Genomic DNA, 16,552 nt, shown 5'->3' with positions numbered 1-16,552 from the left:
CCCAAAGACAGTATCCCTTTGAGAAATATTAAAAATGGGAAGAACTGACAAAGAAAAAAGGATGGAAGGGTAAAACCGACATAGAGGGATAATGGTGGTAAAAGAAGCAGAGTATAAGGTCAAAGAAAATCCACAGTCTTTTTCTTTGTACATTCGTTTTATTCAATCTGTAAATTTGTAGACAAATCACACATTCACAATTTAACCTAATTCACAGCAGACAATACTGGGAATGTGAGTATTACTGCAGATGAAGAATTGGCTCTGTTCTTCTGTAAGTTCCTGAGGTTGTTCAAACTTGCACAGAAAGATAATTATAACCAAATTTGGTTTGACCTTTCTGAGGCGTCTCAGCATTAATTTACATCGGTGCAAAGAGTGGAAATGCTATAACAACAGTAACAACAACTTATATTTGCATAGCGTTTTAATGTAAAATGTCTCAAGGTGCTTTACCGTGGCATTATAAAACAAAATATGACACCGAAACACATAAAGGGCTGCATATTAGGTGATGGCGGAAGGCTCGCTTACCAACACCCCCCCCACTCCAGAAGTAAAGTCAGCCAGAAGATGACTCGCTCCACATAAGCCCGCCCCACAGCCATAATGCATTACGGGCAGGCTAAAATGTTGGAGAGTGGGAATTCCATCACTCACTGGGGAGGAAGTCCAACCCTTAGAAGCTGCAGGCCAATCAGATTGGGCGGGAGCTCCATCATTCCCGGCAGCTCCAGCATTCCCGGCAGCATCTACTATTGAGATCTTGGCACTGCCGGAAGTGCAACCAGTCCCAAGAAGAATGCTCAATGGATCCCAGAGGAAGGTAAGTCCAGGGTATTGGGCAGGGAGGATTTAGCAAGCATAGGGAGGGGGGCGAGGGTGTGGGGGTGATGGTTTTCGAGAGCAGACAGGTAGGAAGAAAGGGGCTGCCTCCCAATGCACAAAGGAAAACCCCCCCAAAGATATTACTCCCCCCAATTTCCTTCCTGTCTCTTTAAAAATATTTGAACAAAAACTGCTTGCTCATCCCTGGCCAGCGGCCCACACTATGGCATGGGAAGCATATTATCTGAGTCAATTGACTTGTTAACAAGCTCGATTGACCCCTAATTATTTATTTAAATATGGTGGGTATGCTTCAGGTTTTGGCACCCACCCACCTACCATGTTATGAGGGTGAGCTCGGGGTGGGTGAGAAGGTGGTGGGCAGGGCACCCACCCGGGCAGGGCATCCACCCTATTTTACATGCTGCCCCTCCCCCTCCCCCACCCACTGAACGAAGCCTGGTGGAGGCACATAAAATCCAGCCCAAGGAGTTGTTAGGCCAAATGACCAAAAGCTTGGTCAAAGAGGCAGAGTGGCTTAAAGAAGGAAAACAAGCTAGAGAAGTGGATGGGTCTATGGATGGTATTCCAGAGCTTAGGGCCCAGCCAGCTGAAGGCATGGCCACCAATATTGAAATGATTGAACAATTGGGGTTGCTGAAGATGCCAGAATTAGAGGCGTGCAGATATTTTAGAGGGTCGTGGAGCTTGTGGAGATTAGAGAAATAGGGAGAGGCAAGGCCATGGAGGGATTTGAAAACAAAGATATGAATTTTAAAACTGATTGGGAGTCAGAATAGTTCAGCAAACACAGGGGTGATACAGGAACAGGACTTAATGTGAGTCCTATGTAAATACATGAACTTTTAAGGAAAGGCCTGAGGAATCCTGTAAGCTTGCCCGAGCGGGATACTTCATATGAATGCTTGGAGTGGCACCAAGAAAAAATGTAGGGAGAGACAGAAAAAAAGAAAAGCTTACAATTGTATGTAGAGCCAGAAATGTTTTAAAGCACCTCAAATACAATTAATTACTTCAAAATGAACTGTTGTTAAGTAACAAAATGCAGCAGCCATTTTGTGCACAGTACGATTCCACAGACAGCAATGGTATCAAGGCCAGTTCATTTGTTTTTGGTAGAGTTAATTGAGGAGGAACCTTTGGCAGGATAGCAGGAAAATTCTCTGCCCTTTCAGATAATGTCATGGGAGAGAATTTCCCCCCATCAGGGGGGTTGTGTAGGGGCGGGCATGGACCTGATCAGCGCCCCCGATCGGGTCCGCGCCGCCATTTTACATGGGCGGGCCAATTAAGGCCTGCCCAGCGTGACGCACACCGGAAATGCTGAGCGCTCCCTGTGCAGGCGGAGGGGGAAGGTGGGGGGTGGTGATCCCTGAGTTGAGAGTGTACTGTTTCGCACGCATGCACGCAGTTTTAAAAATTTTAATAAAGAAAAAAAAATTAAGACATGTCCCCTCATGTGACAGTGTCACATGAGCTGGGACATGTCAATGAACTTTAATGAAAAAATTTATTTAATTTATAAATCCTTCATGAAACCTCATCCCACCCGTGGATGAGGTTCCATGAAAAATGCGAAGGCCGCCTGGCTTAAGGTTGGACGGGCAGCTTTCTCAATAGGCTTAATTAGTTAATTAGTGGCCTTAACAGGCCTTTGACAGTTCAACGGGTGCGTGGTGACGTCGGGACGCACGCCTGCCGCCGTTCGCCAAGCCGAAGATTCGGCCCATAGATCCTTTAACCTCCATCTGAACTGCCATAGAAGGCAGATGTGGCCTTGACTTACCACTTAGTCCTAAGAGCAGCACTTTTGAAAATGCAGCATTATGGCACTGAAATGAAACGAAACTTAAGAATTGGCCTAAATTAGATAGTCAAGCCCTGACCAGGACTTTGAATCCATCGCCTTCTAACGGAGTGCCCAGAGGAAAGATTACCATCAAAGTTTCTTTTTGCTTCCCCTGTATTATGAAGCAGGGTATCCACTTAACTGCTTTCATAGCAGATATCATCACTGATGCAAAATTTTTCAATCTTTACCTTGTGTTATTAAACAGCTATGCTCAGGATCTCTTATCAGTACACTTGTCCATCAATCAAGACTATTAGTATAGTCTTAACTGTCATATGCTGACTTATCACTTGTCAGCTTAACTGTGAAGTGCACTTTTACTTGGAATCTACGCTAATTACTTTTTAAATGGAAAATTCAGAAAAACTACAAGACGTATTCTGAAAATTATTTGGAACAGAAAATGACTACTTAAACTAATCGAAGGAGAAAGCGATAAGGCCAATTATGATTTTTAAAATGACATGCTGTGTGCATATTATAGAGGAGTCAGAATAAAAATTATCGGAGTTGACACTGAAAAAGTTGAGAACAGATCAAGCAGAGGACAAAGATGATCATGGCTGGATGACTGATGGATTGGGATGGCATAGCATCAAATTGTACATAGCCTATAAATATAGATTTAGTGTATTGAAGATCAATGTGTCAAAGAAGTTTTGATCACCACACGCAGTAGGATGTGAGGGTCCTTGACTGGATGCAGAGGAGGTTTACCAGAATGATTCCAGGGATGGGGGATTTTAACTACAATCACAGAATTGTTATAGCGCAGAAGGATGTCCATCATATCTGCACCGGCTCTCCAAATAAGCAATTCACCTAGTGCCATTTCCCTGCCTTCTCCCCTAACCCTGCACATTCTTCCTTTTCAGATAACAGTCTAATTCTCTTTCGAATGCCTCCATTGAACCTGCCCCACCACACTCTCAGGCAGTGCATTCCAGACCTTAATCATTCGCTTTTGCTTCTTTTGCTAATTATTTTAAATCTGTGCTCTCTTGTTCTTGATCTTTACGTGAGTGGGAACAGCTTCTCTCTCTCTGTCCAGGCCCTTCATAATTTTGAATACCTCTAAGAAATCACCTCTCAGCCTTCTCTTCTCCAAGGAGAGCAGTCCCAATTTCTCCAATCTATCTCAAGTTCCTCATCCCTGGAACCATTCTCATGAACCTTTTCTGCACTTTCTCTAATACCTTCACAATTTTCCTACAGTGCAGATATAATACTCCAACTGAGGCCAACTAGTAGCTTATACAAATTCAACATAACCCCCTTGTTCTTGCACTTTATGCCCCTATTAATAAAACCTAAGACAGTGTGTGCTTTATTAACCTCTCTTTCAATCTGTCCTGCTACCTTCACTGACTAATGCACAAATACACCCAGATCCCTCTGCTCCTCCACCCCCTTTAGAGTTGCATCCTTTATTTTATGTTGTCTCTCCATGTTCTTCCTATCAAAATGAATCACTTCACATTTCTCCACATTGAACTTCATTTGCGATTTGTTTGCCCATTCCAGCAACTTGTCTATGTCCCTTGAAGTTCTACACTATCCTCACAGCTCACAATGCTTCCAAGTTTTGTATAATCTACAAATTTTGAAACTGTGCCCTGTACACCTACGTCTAGGCCATTAATATACATCAGGAACAACAAGGGCCCCAATACCAAGGGTCCCTGGGGAACTCCACCACAAACCTTCATCCAGCTCAAAAAACATCCATTAACCACGACTCTCTGTTTCCCGTCATTCAACCAATTCTGTACCATGTTGCTACTGTCCCTTTTATTCTGTGAGCTATAACTTTGCTCACAAATCTGTTGTGCAGCACTATATCAAGTGCTTTTGGAAGCCCGTGTACACCACATCAGTATGCCGTCGTGTACCCTCATCAGCCCTCCTTACCTCTTCAAAAAACACCAGAAAGTTCGTTAAAAACAATTTTCCTTTGCCTTTCTTTAGTTAACCCACATTTTTCCATGTGACCATTAATTTTGTCCTCTAGAAGTTTCCCTACCACCAAAGTTAAACTGACTAGCCTGTAGTTGCTTTGCTTATCTTTATATCCTTCTTTAAACAAGGGTGTAATATTTGCAGCTCTCCACTCAATGCCAATATGATGCTCGTGTGCCAGTGTGATGACGGCCGTACATCCCAAAGGTTGGTGGATCGTATCAAACAGCATGTCCCAGCTACTGTTCACAATGGGCAGGGTACAGACTGTACCTAACCAGCCCATACTTGCAAAACTCAAAACACAGTGCCCAACATTAGATGTGAATCCGCGATTGGACAATATTTGCTAAATAATCCTCAATGTGCTAAGAATTACGCTGACAACCAATTTAAGATTGTCAGTCGGGCTCCCAATGTGGCACATTTGCGTGTACTGGAAGCTATATATATATATGTATTAAGACACAGGGCCCTGTTATTTTCAGACAGAAAAATCTTGTATATACATTGCGCCTGTTTCAGCTAAACAAAATAAGTGACAGCCATTCGCTGACTCATTCCTCAGGGCAATGCCTTGACCAATCAGGGTCAAGCTGCCTGATTTAAATTTCAAACAATGCTTGGCAGTTAACTATCAGTCACCATCAGTGGTGCATTCTCCATGGTAATGCCATTTGCCAACCAATTAGCACTCTCTTCACATACACTATAAATTGTTGCTTTCTCCTGTATATTGTTATTCTTGCGAGTGTCCTGGTGAGTGCGAGACAAAAAGCTTAGACATGTCTCTTTTGTCAGCAACACAAAAGGTATAAAAAGTACAAAAAGGTAAACATTTCCTACACTTTTGCACCTGCTATCTTGCCTTCTCTCAGTCATGTGAAAATCCTGAAAACTGTGATGCAAAAGTAATCTAAGGGAACCACAATGTTTGTGATCAATCTCTGCTCTAAGTTTACCTTTTAAAGGAAAAATATTAAACTGAAGTCAGGTCCAATTTATGTAATATTTTTTCTGTCTCTCTCTCTCTCTTTCTCTCTCTCCAGCGTTCAAAAATAGCAGTGTATGAAAAAATGTGGTCGTACATGAAATCTGCCGAACCATCTGTGTTCACCAAAACAACAGCTGACGGAGTTGCCAAAGTTCGAAAATCAAAGGGAAAGTTTGCCTTCTTGCTAGAATCAACAATGAATGAATACATTGAGCAGAGGAAGCCATGTGACACCATGAAAGTAGGAGGGAACCTTGATTCGAAAGGATATGGAGTGGCAACCCCTAAAGGAGCATCATTAAGGTGGGTGGAATAGTGTAACAATATTCTATATGTTGTTATAGTATTCCACCCACCCTGATGTTTCCAGTTTTTTCTTTTAATTGTCAAGAATGTAAGGTAACTTAAATTTTACATTGTTTAAAAGCCTGGATTGAGTAAGGCTGGTAACGTAGAATTAAATTATTTAATGCAACCATTTTACTATTTTTTTAACCTGTTGTCTTTTTTTAATTGTTTGTTGCTGTTTTAATTTTATAATTCTATACCTTTTCAATTTATCTGGTAAAGTTAATGCTGTCACGTGTGAAGAGTGTGTGATTGCATGATATGTTAATTTTTTTCTTAAAGGCAAATCCCCATCCCGCACACTTCAGTTTTGAACGATGTGATCCTTCATGCCACCTTCCAATATTAACACTTTATTTGCCGTGCAAGCGTTTCTCCATTCCGTGAAAATAGCCAATTTGTCCTATTGTGCTCCTTTCACGTACACTTATTACAATTGTTCATTTTCTTACAAATATGTTTTATCGTTTCAAGAAATGCTGTTAACCTCGCAGTATTAAAACTGAATGAACAAGGCCTCTTGGACAAATTGAAAAACAAATGGTGGTACGACAAAGGAGAGTGCGGCAGCGGGGGAGGTGACTCCAAGGTCAGCCTCAATGTCACCACAAGCGGGTACCTTAGTACAGAGTAATCGGCAAGGCTGTTATTGTATTTGCAAAAGAACATGAACTCATTCATTTGTCCTCAATACTATATTTGAGTCGTGATGTTGGTACAACAGGGATCTTTACCAGATTGACAGCTGAAGCAAGTGTTGCGGTACTTGGAAAGATCAGGGAAAACGCCTTTGTGATGATATGTAATTTAACTAAAGATTTTACTTCAAGCAAAGTAAACAATAGTTCAAGTTTTTATATCTTTTAACAACATGACCTTCAGAAACGATTGGCCCTTGGAAAAATTGACTTAATCGTTGCCCTTTTCCTCAAGAAAACCAAAGCCAAATCCAGGAATAAAAGAGAAATGGCAAGTCAGTCAGCATTTAAAAGCCAGCAGAGGAGCTTGGCAGATGTTTTGTGTCAGAATCCAGATTATGCAGTTGCACAAAGCAATACAGTATCCTGTCTGTGATGAACCCAGCAGAGGAGATTCTTCCTTATAGGTTCTAAAAATTCAATTAATTAGATTTTTAAAAAATTCTTACTCATAGACTTTTAAAGACATCCTTATTCAGACAGATTAAGTTTCATGCACTTATTATCCTTCCTTCACTATCACTGAGAAAAATGCTTAGTTTGCAGGTAAAGAAGATCGCAATAGAAAGCTGGACTGCCTTGTCCAAGCAAAAAGTATGGACTGTACTTCCAAATGTGGAGGGCATGAAAAAGAAAGTCATGCTGGTATAATTTGGCAAGAAGGGAGGAAGGGAAAGGTGCAGAATTGGCATTCCACTGCCACGATGAGCACTGAAAGAATTCATGTAATAGCCACCATCCAGGATACTGTGGCTACATAATTCAACAGAGAACCCTGGAACCACACAGCCAACTCTGTCGTCATCTGAGAAAAAGATATGCTAAGATCTTTCATCAGAACACATTCCCACCTAAAAAAGACACCAATTGGAAACATCAGTCCCAACTCACAGAAGGGTGGGGAAGTAGCAGGGAATTTTAACCCCAAAAAACTAGGCGATTTGGGTCAAGTGGGAGGAAAGCATTAAAAATCTGAATCGCAACTCCAGCCTGCCTCAAGCCCACCCATCTCCCATTTTAACGGAGGTGGGAATGGGGGCAGGCAGCCAAACCCCATCCCAGGAAGTGGGTTGGCAATTTAAATATATAAATATAATGAGGTTATGTGCCTCAGATTTATCCACCATTTCAAACTTAACTCTGGGCCACCCAGGTTCCCTAAGGGCGGGATTTTCTAGCCCCACCCACTGCTGGGATCGCCCTGCCCCGCCGAAAGTCAATGGACTTTTGGCTGGGTTGCTGAACCTACCATGGCAGATCCCACCACAATGGGACTGGAAAATCCCGCCCGAAGTCTCAGGAAACGTATCAGAGAAAGGAAGGGGAGGACTCTCGGGCCTAGGAGGTCTGCTTACTGCTGGATCCAGCAATAGTTGAACGCCAGCACTCCACAATCAGATAAGTGCCCTGACCCTCCATTGTACCACAAACTTGCTCCCCTCCCCAAAGCTTCCGAGCTCTCCCCCACGCCCCCGGCCTCCCCGCCCTCCTGTGCTCCCTCACCAGGCCTCTGACCTTCCCACCAACCCCTCACACCCTCCAATCTCTCGACCTTCAATCAGTGACGCCTCCACCCACTGGGATCAGACCACCTACCAGGATTGAGCTCACCCTCAACCAGAAACCAAGCCTGTCAATCAGACTGATTTCAGGGTGAGGACATTTCTGTGCTGTCACAAGCAATGTGTGGAGTTAAACCTTCAGCGTGGAGAAATCCCGGGCACTAGTTTTCCCATGTATTACTGAGCCCCCTGCGGCCAGTGGATCAAGAAGTTAAAATTCTCCCCTGTGTATTTCTCCCATTATTAGTCTTTAGTTCATATTTTCAGTATTGAGTCTTTCACCTGATCTTCACTATAACCAAAGAATGCTGGCTAATGTCACCACAGGAAGAATCAAATCTTTTTTGTTGAACTTCGTGGCCAATTGCAGGAGTCACTGTGTAGCTTAATAAATGTATTTCTTTATAGCTTTACATAAATCTTATTTTTGATAAGTTATTCATTTAGTTCAGTGATCTAGAATAGGGTTTCACAATTGAGGACCCATGGCCCCTTAAGTTCTACGAGAAGGTTTCAAGGGTCCTACTGAAAATATCAAAGGAATGTGTAGAATGCATCTCCTGCGCAGCCGGCCTCACACCTTCCTCTCCCTCCCAAAACCATGATAGGGACCCCCTTGTCCTCATTTATCACCCCACCAGCCTCTGCATTCAAAGGATCGTCCTCCGCCTTTTCCGCCAACTCCAGCATGAAGCCACCACCAAACACATCTTCCATTCACCCACCCCGCACCCTGGCGGCTTTCCGCAGGGATCGTTCCCTCCGGTCCACTCCTCCACCAGCCCCTACACCTTAACCCCCTCCCACGGCACCTTCCCGTGCAACCACAGAAGGTGAAACACCTGCCACTTTACTTCCCCACTCCTCACCGTCCAAGGGTCCAAACACTCCTTTCAAGTGAAGCAGCGCTTCACTTGCACTTCCCTCAATTTAGTCTACTGCATTCGCTGCTCCCAATGCGGTCTCCTCTACATTGGAGAGACCAAACGCAGACTGGGTGACCGCTTTGCGGACCATCTTCGGTCTGTCCGCAAGCATGACCCAGACCTCCCTGTCGCTTGCCATTTCAACACACCACCCTGCTCTCATGCCCACATGTCCGCCCTTGGCCTGCTGCAATGTTCCAGTGAAGCTCAACGCCATCTGGAGGAACAGCACCTCATCTTCCAACTAGGAACTTTACAGCCTTCCGAACTTAATATTGAGTTCAACAATTTCAGATCATGAACTCTCTCCTCCATCCCCACCCCCTTTCCGATCCCCCTTTTTCCAATAATTTATAACTTTTAAAAAATATATATAGTTTTCTTTTCCCACCTATTTTTAAATTTATTTCAATCTTCTGTTTAATCTCCAACTTTTAGCCCATTTTGATCCCTCCCCCCCCACCCCACCCCCACTAGGGCCATCTGCCACTAGCTTGTCCTGCTTGCTACCCTTAATGTCCCCATTAGCACATTCCTTAGATAATATCACCACCGTCAACACCCCTTTGTCCTTCTGTCTATGACACCTTTGGCAATCTCTTCTTTGCCTCCACCTATCACTGGCCCCCTATCCAGCTCTACCTGTCCCACCCCCCTCTACCAGCTTATATTTCACCTCATTTCTCTATTTCCTTAGTTCTGATGGAGAGTCAAATGGACTCTCAACGTCAACTGTGTTCCTCTCCACAGATGCTGTCAGGCCTGCTGAGTTTTTCCAGGTATTTTTGTTTTTGTTTTTGTTTCAGATTTCCAGCATCCGCAGTATTTTGCTTTTATATTTGTGTAGAATGCAGCCCTTGTGCAACCATCTACACCTCTCCCTCTTTAATGAATTTTTAAACCTCCCCTTGAGCACAATGACCATTGGATTCAACCGACAGCCAGTAACTGAAGGCCCAAAGCTTTAACATGTATATAATCAATATAATTTGATTTCGTTAATGTAACTCCACTTTCTTGGTAAGGATCAAATGCCATTAATGCCAATTCATTCCCTCACCCAAACTTCGATCTGGTGCCCAGCATCAACAACAAGTTTGACATTAAGTAAAACAAAAATAATAAATATATATATTTAATTGTATAACTAATTTTCATCCAGTAAAAATACTTGTGTTACGGGACTGCATGGAATTTTTATGACCGGGAAGTGTTGGGGGTGAGGGTGGGTGGTGCACAGGTTTGGGGTGCTCAGAAGCAGAAAGATTGAGAAGCCCTGATGTAGAAACTGTCTTTATCACTCCCAATTGTTTAATGGATTTAAAATGTAAATTTCTTGTCCAATATAGTTTGATTTCATTAATGTAACTCCACTTTCTTGGTAAGGATCAAATGCCATTAATGCCAAACTTATAATAATGACAGATTTTTAGGGATACTGTTGCATACCTGTGCTGTCCAATATCACCTCTTTGTACATAAAATATGGCGAGTTCAACAATAAAGTTCTGAAGGAAATGTCCTTCAACAATTCTCTGCTAATACAATAGGTACAAAAACTTCTGATTGTTGATTAGGCAGGTCTAGATGATTATTTATGCATTAAAGACAATTTGAGTGCGCTAAGTAGATGTTGCAAGTGGTTCACAAATTTGTCTCCCTGTGCACCAGTCGTATTTTCAAGAAAGGGTAGACATGACTCATAAAGCCCCCATCTGTATCTAAGGCATAATTAATCTCAAAAGAATTGGCTTTAAGTAGCGCAGTCCACAGCTTTAAGCAGCTCTATTCCCATTATAGACTTCTGAGCCGCAAGAGGCCAGGGATAGAAGAGTGACAAACTCTCTATTGAAGAAAACAAAGTATCTACTTACCATATAGGAGCATTGTTAGAATAATTACACAGAATTATATAGAATGTACATCACGGAAATAGGCCATTTGGCCCAACTGGTCCACACACAAGCCTCCTCCCACTCCTCTTCATCTAACCCTATCCATATAACTTTTTATTCTCTTCTCCCTCGTACTTACCTAGCTTCCCCTATACTATTCACCTCAACTACTCCTTTTGGTAGCAAGTCCCAGATTCTACTAACCCCTTGTAAAGAAGTTTTTCCTGAATTACTTGTTAGATTTATTCGTGACTCTCTTATCTTTATGAACCCTAGTTTTAGTCTCCCCACAAATGGAAACATCTTCTCTACATCTACCCTATCAAATTCTTCCACAATCTGAAAGATCTTTATGGACAGAATCTTCTGGTCGGGGGTGCGTTCCGACGTCACCGCGCGTCATTCTGATCTTCCGTTTGTCGGGCGCGCAGCGGAGTCAGCTGCGCGCCCGCTGAACTGTCAAAGGCTTGTGAAGGCCATTAATAAGCTAATTTAAGCAATTGTCACCTTAAGGTTGGTGGGCAGGTGAAGAGCCCAGGCAGCCTTCATATTTCTCATGAAACCTCATCCACGGGAGAGGTGAGGTTTCATGAAAAGTATATTAATTAAATTTTAAAATTTATTAAAATTCATCCACATGTCCCAGCTCATGAGGGGATATGTCTGAATAATTTTATTTTTTATTTTTACCATCTTTTGCACTGAATTTAATCTCCCTTCGGCATGGAGCTGCCTCAGGCAGATTGCTGTGCTCTTTCGTGCACGTGCGCGAAAGAGCGCAGCTCCCGACTCTCCCTCCTCCCCTCGCCCACACAGGTAGCATTGAGCTCTTCTGAGTGCGCGTCACATAGGGCGGGCCTTAATTGGCCCACCCACCTAAAATGGCAGCGCGCAGCCGATCACGGGCAGCGATCGGCTCTGCGCCCGCTCCCGACCGACTAGCCCGACAGGGAGAAAATTCTCCCCTATCAGGTCATCATGCAGCCTTCTCTTTTCTAGAGAAAAGAGCTTCAAATTGTTCAATCTCTCTATAGATATAGCCTGTCAGTTCTAGTATCATCTTTGTAACCCTTTTTTGTATTTCTTTTAGTGCTTCTATATTTTTTTTATAAAATGGAGACCAGACTGAGCACAGTACCCCAAGTATGGTCTAGCCTAATTCCTATACAACTTAGACATAATTTGTCTGCTTTTCAACTCTGTCCCTCTAGTTTGCCTTGGTTGGAAAAGCTGGAAATTCTGCTCTCTAGTGTAGTCAATGTTCTTCCTGTGAGTCCTTAGACAGTATGCAGTGAGCATAGGAACATAGGAATCAGAATAGGCCATTCAGTCCCTCAAGCCTATTCCACCATTCAATTAGATCATAGCAGATCTGTACCTCAAATCCATTTTCCCACCTTTGATCCATGTCCCTTGACAACATTATTTAACAAAAATCTATTGATCTCGGTCTTGAATGTTTCAATTGATCCACCATCCAGAGACTTTTTGGACAGAGTTCCAGATTTCTTTTGCCCTTTGTGTGAATCATGTGCCAACTCTTTGAAAGAGCTATTCCCCTCCCCCACTCCCCCCCCCCACCTCAACACTTCCTTCATAGCCCTTCAAATTATCCAGTTCCTTTTTGAAAATTAATATTCAATCTGCTTTCACCACCCTTACAGGTAGTGCATCCAGATAATAACAATTCCCTGCATAAAAATAATTTCTCCTCATCGCACTTCTGGTACATTTGCCAAAGACCATCTTCTGGTTACCATAGGAACATAGGAACAGGAGCAGGCCAGTCAGCCTCCCACACCCATTCCTCCATTCAATTAGCTCGTATCTGATCAGTATGCTGACTCCACTTACCAGCTCAGCTCCATATCCCTTAATACCCCTGGCTAGCAAAATTCTACGATCTGACATTTAAAATTATGAATTGATCATCTGCTACTTTTTGCGGGAGCGTGTTCTACACTTCTACCATGTTTGTATGAAATATTTCTTAACTTCTCTCTTGAATGTCCTGGTTCTTATTATAAGGTTGTGCCCACTTGCCCTAGACTTGTCCTCCAGGGGGAAAAGTTCTTTCAATCTACCGTGTCAAATCCTTTCAAAATCCTAAAAAGAAAGTCAATAAATATCTCTTCATTTTCTACATTCAGGGAATAAACAAAACTTAGTTTATGTAATCTCTCATCATTATTTCACACTTAGAGCTCTGATAACATTCTGGTGTATCTGCACTGCAACCCTTCCAAGGCCAATATATTCTTCCAATGATGCAATGCCTAGAACTGCACATGGTGCACCAAAGGAGGTCTAACCAGGGCTTTGTATAACTGGAACAAATCTTCTTCCCATTTATATTCTAGCTCTCTAATCCAACATTCCATGAGCCTTTTTTGATTTTTTTTTTAATATACCAAACCACCACACTTTAGAGATCTATGTACATGGACCACCAAATCTTTAAATCTCCAATGTTACTATATTTTCATCATTTTAAAAAATGCCCATGACCATCGGTCCAAAATGGATGACTTCAAATATAACTACGTTGAAATCCATCTGCCAGTCTTGCCAGCCCTTCTGCACTATAAACACTCTTTATTTACTCTATCAAGATGCTCCATGACTTTGAACACCGCCATTTCATCTCCCCTTAACCTTCTCTGCTCCAAGAAGAACACCTCAGCTTCTCTAGTTTCTCCATGTAAGTGAAATCCCACACCCCTGATGCCATTCTAGTAAATTTCTTCTGCTCTGCCTCCAAGATGCTGACATTCTTCCTAAAGTGTGATGCACAGAATTGAAGATAATACACCAGCTGAGGCCTATAACTAGTGATTCGCAGTAGTTTAGTCTAACTTCTTTGCTTTTGTACTCAAAGCTCCTGTTCATAAAGCCCAGGACGATGTTTGCTTTTTTAGCTTCTCAGCTTGTTCTGCCACTTTCAAAAATTTGTGTACATAGCCCACTAGGTGTGTTTGCACCTGAACCTGCACCCCTTTAGTAATTGTACTGACTAGGCACGAATCATCTGAGGAATCACCATCAGATTGCCACTCCACTCCCACTTTTCTGTGCCATTACTCTGCTCTGCATTTCTAGCCAGGTCTTCTGATCTCCGCTTCAGAAATACAGTGCGGTCTTCCATTGAACTGCTTCCTTGTAGCACTGGATCATCAGGGGGAAGACAAGCCATGCCCCCTTTTGCCGTATCCTGCTAAGTCTTCACGAGCACACTGAAAAGCTATGGGACATTTAAACAACTTTTCAGTGTGTTAGTGAATGAGTGTGTCTGGGTGAATAAATGGATGAATGTGTAGGCATGTGAGTGGGTAAGTGTTAGGATGGCAGCTGTGTAGCATGGCAGCTGAGTAGGGCGGTAGCTGGGTGAGCTGGGTAGTGTGGGTTGAGAAATGTTGATTGTCAGGTCAGGAGCGAGTCAGGTTTGTTTGAGACAGAATCATATTGTCCGCTTCCCACCTCATTAATTATGCAGCCACAGGAAACATGCCATCTTGCTGGCGGGTGGCCTCTGAATTGCCCGCCACACCGTTGCCTCACTCCGGGTGCCATATGGCACATGCGTGACCCTGAAAGCCAAGAAGAGTTCAGTGACCCAACACTGGAAAGCCTTTTGGAGGCCCGCTGTGATGCCCTCCACCCTTGCTCTGGCTGCAAGATGTCCAGCAATCTCACCACTCAGGCTTGGGAGACGATGACAGTGGTGTTCAGTGCCAATGCTGCCCAGAAGAGTTTGGCCATCCAGTGAAAGATGATGCAGAAAGAGAATGAATGATCTCATCCATGTCACCAGGGTAAGGCAACCACTTAATCACTCTAAACTCACACACTCACAAACCCATCACACATTCACTGGCATCTCACTTACTGCCAGATCAAAGGACATCACCATTCACTCTCTCACACACTCCCTCACATCTCCATGTGGCCTCATATCCTCTGGAGACCGTTTCCTTAGCCCTCACCATCTTGAGGCCACCCTGGGATACTCCCCTTCCCCAGTACAGCCCTCACCCTGCAGCCTCTTCCTTTGCCTGAGGCCTCTTCTCCCCCTTCCCCAAGCAAGCCCTAGCCCTTCAGCCATTGAAAAGCCACTGCCACCTTACAGCTGGTCTGGTAGGTAAAGACCTGCCCACGAGCCCCTCTAAAAGTGATGTGGTGCGAGGCCTGGCGCTGATGACCGTGAGTGCTGTCCGAAGCAAGGTAGGCAAACAAACCTTAAAGTGCGGAATGAAGTGTAGCTCGCCGGTGCATGTTGCTTATGTACAGTGTGAAACACGTTGGCGTGATTCCCGGATGGTCAAGCGTGGGGGGACGATTCCAGTGAGCAGGGCTTATTGTGAGATGCTAAAGCATTGAAATCAGGTTCTCGACATGCAGTGACGGGAAACGAGGCCCACCATTGACGGGTGGGGTGAATGATCGCAAACTGGTTTCATGATGGCGTAAAACTAAATTTTGGCCTTCTCGCCATATTGTCCACTCACGCTCCCCATGATGCCCGCCGCCAATGGGACCAGACGATTCCGCCCTGAGAACTAATGGAACTTTACTTTTACCTCATTTCTGCATGGGTCCTGAGGTCTTCACATGGCGGATACAATGCAAGCGTGGTAGTTGTGAGGGCAAAAGTGGTGGGTGGGGCTGGGGGGCATGGGTTTGCATGAGTTGGCATTAAGTTGGCATTGGGGCTATAAAGGGCCATGGGGGTGGGTTGGGGTACATAGTTGGCATGGAGGGTATGAGATCCAGAAGAGTGAGTGGGGAGGCATACCTTGGCATGGGGGCATGAATAACCATAGGGGTTGTTTGGCGGGGGGGCATACCTTAGCATGAGGGAAATGAGGGGCCATGGTGGGTGGTGGGGGCATGAGGTGGCATGGATGGGGCATGGAAAGTGTGTGGGGGTATGAGGAGGAGTGAGGGCTGGAGGGATTATTAATGTTATTTTCTATTTTTATTTTTGGACACAGTGCCCAAGCCCCAAGGCAGGCCTCTGCCCTGCCCGCCTCCACACTGGACAACCTCCTCACTTCTTGCAGGGTCACCCATCCCTATTTCCAATTCCAATCCAGCACTCTGCACTCTGCCTCAGGACCGAAAATCCAACATCCGGGCAACATCTTTAAAGGTTAGGTTCATGGAGCCAGGAATGATCCCGTTTCTGCCTGCCAACCCAGGAGCGAAAATCCGGGCATCAGTCTTTATATCAGTATAGCTTTTGAAAACAGAGGACCATAACCTCCAGTCTCCAAGGTGTCGCTATCCTTTTGTATAAGCAAAATCTAGCAAAATACATATTGATAAGCAGGCCAGATGTATAGGCCAAGGGTGATAGTGGAAAAGTACAAAAGAAAACAACTTTCATAGTATAACTCATAATCATATTAACTCTTTATACCCTACATCAATCCCTCCTGTTGGCCCTTGGACAGATTACATCTGACCCAG

At 43.9% G+C, this 16,552-nt stretch overlaps 1 protein-coding gene across 6 annotated transcripts in view; it reads left to right on the top strand.

Annotated features, from left to right (window-relative positions):
- Positions 1-16,552, top strand: part of gria3b (glutamate receptor, ionotropic, AMPA 3b) — a 472,928-nt gene that overhangs the window by 417,123 nt on the left and 39,253 nt on the right. For 3 of the 6 annotated variants that reach the window (XR_013577363.1, XM_078547470.1, XM_078547466.1), the window contains exons 13-14: positions 5,710-5,957; positions 6,477-6,591. Coding sequence is in view for 5 of the 6 variants with exons in the window: in XM_078547470.1 (XP_078403596.1) it covers positions 5,710-5,957; positions 6,477-6,591 (363 nt within the window). In the remaining variant the exon portion in view is untranslated. The remainder of the gene's footprint in view (positions 1-5,709; positions 5,958-6,476; positions 6,592-16,552) is intronic. The other 3 variants (XM_078547463.1, XM_078547465.1, XM_078547464.1) reach the window with 1 other exon arrangement.

The sequence above is a fragment of the Cetorhinus maximus genome, chromosome 8 (assembly GCF_964194155.1).
Source record: "Cetorhinus maximus chromosome 8, sCetMax3.hap1.1, whole genome shotgun sequence".
NCBI classification, from domain to species: domain Eukaryota; kingdom Metazoa; phylum Chordata; class Chondrichthyes; order Lamniformes; family Cetorhinidae; genus Cetorhinus; species Cetorhinus maximus.
The sequence above is the reverse complement of the archived record's forward strand: the minus strand, read 5'-3'. Positions and strand labels throughout refer to the sequence as shown.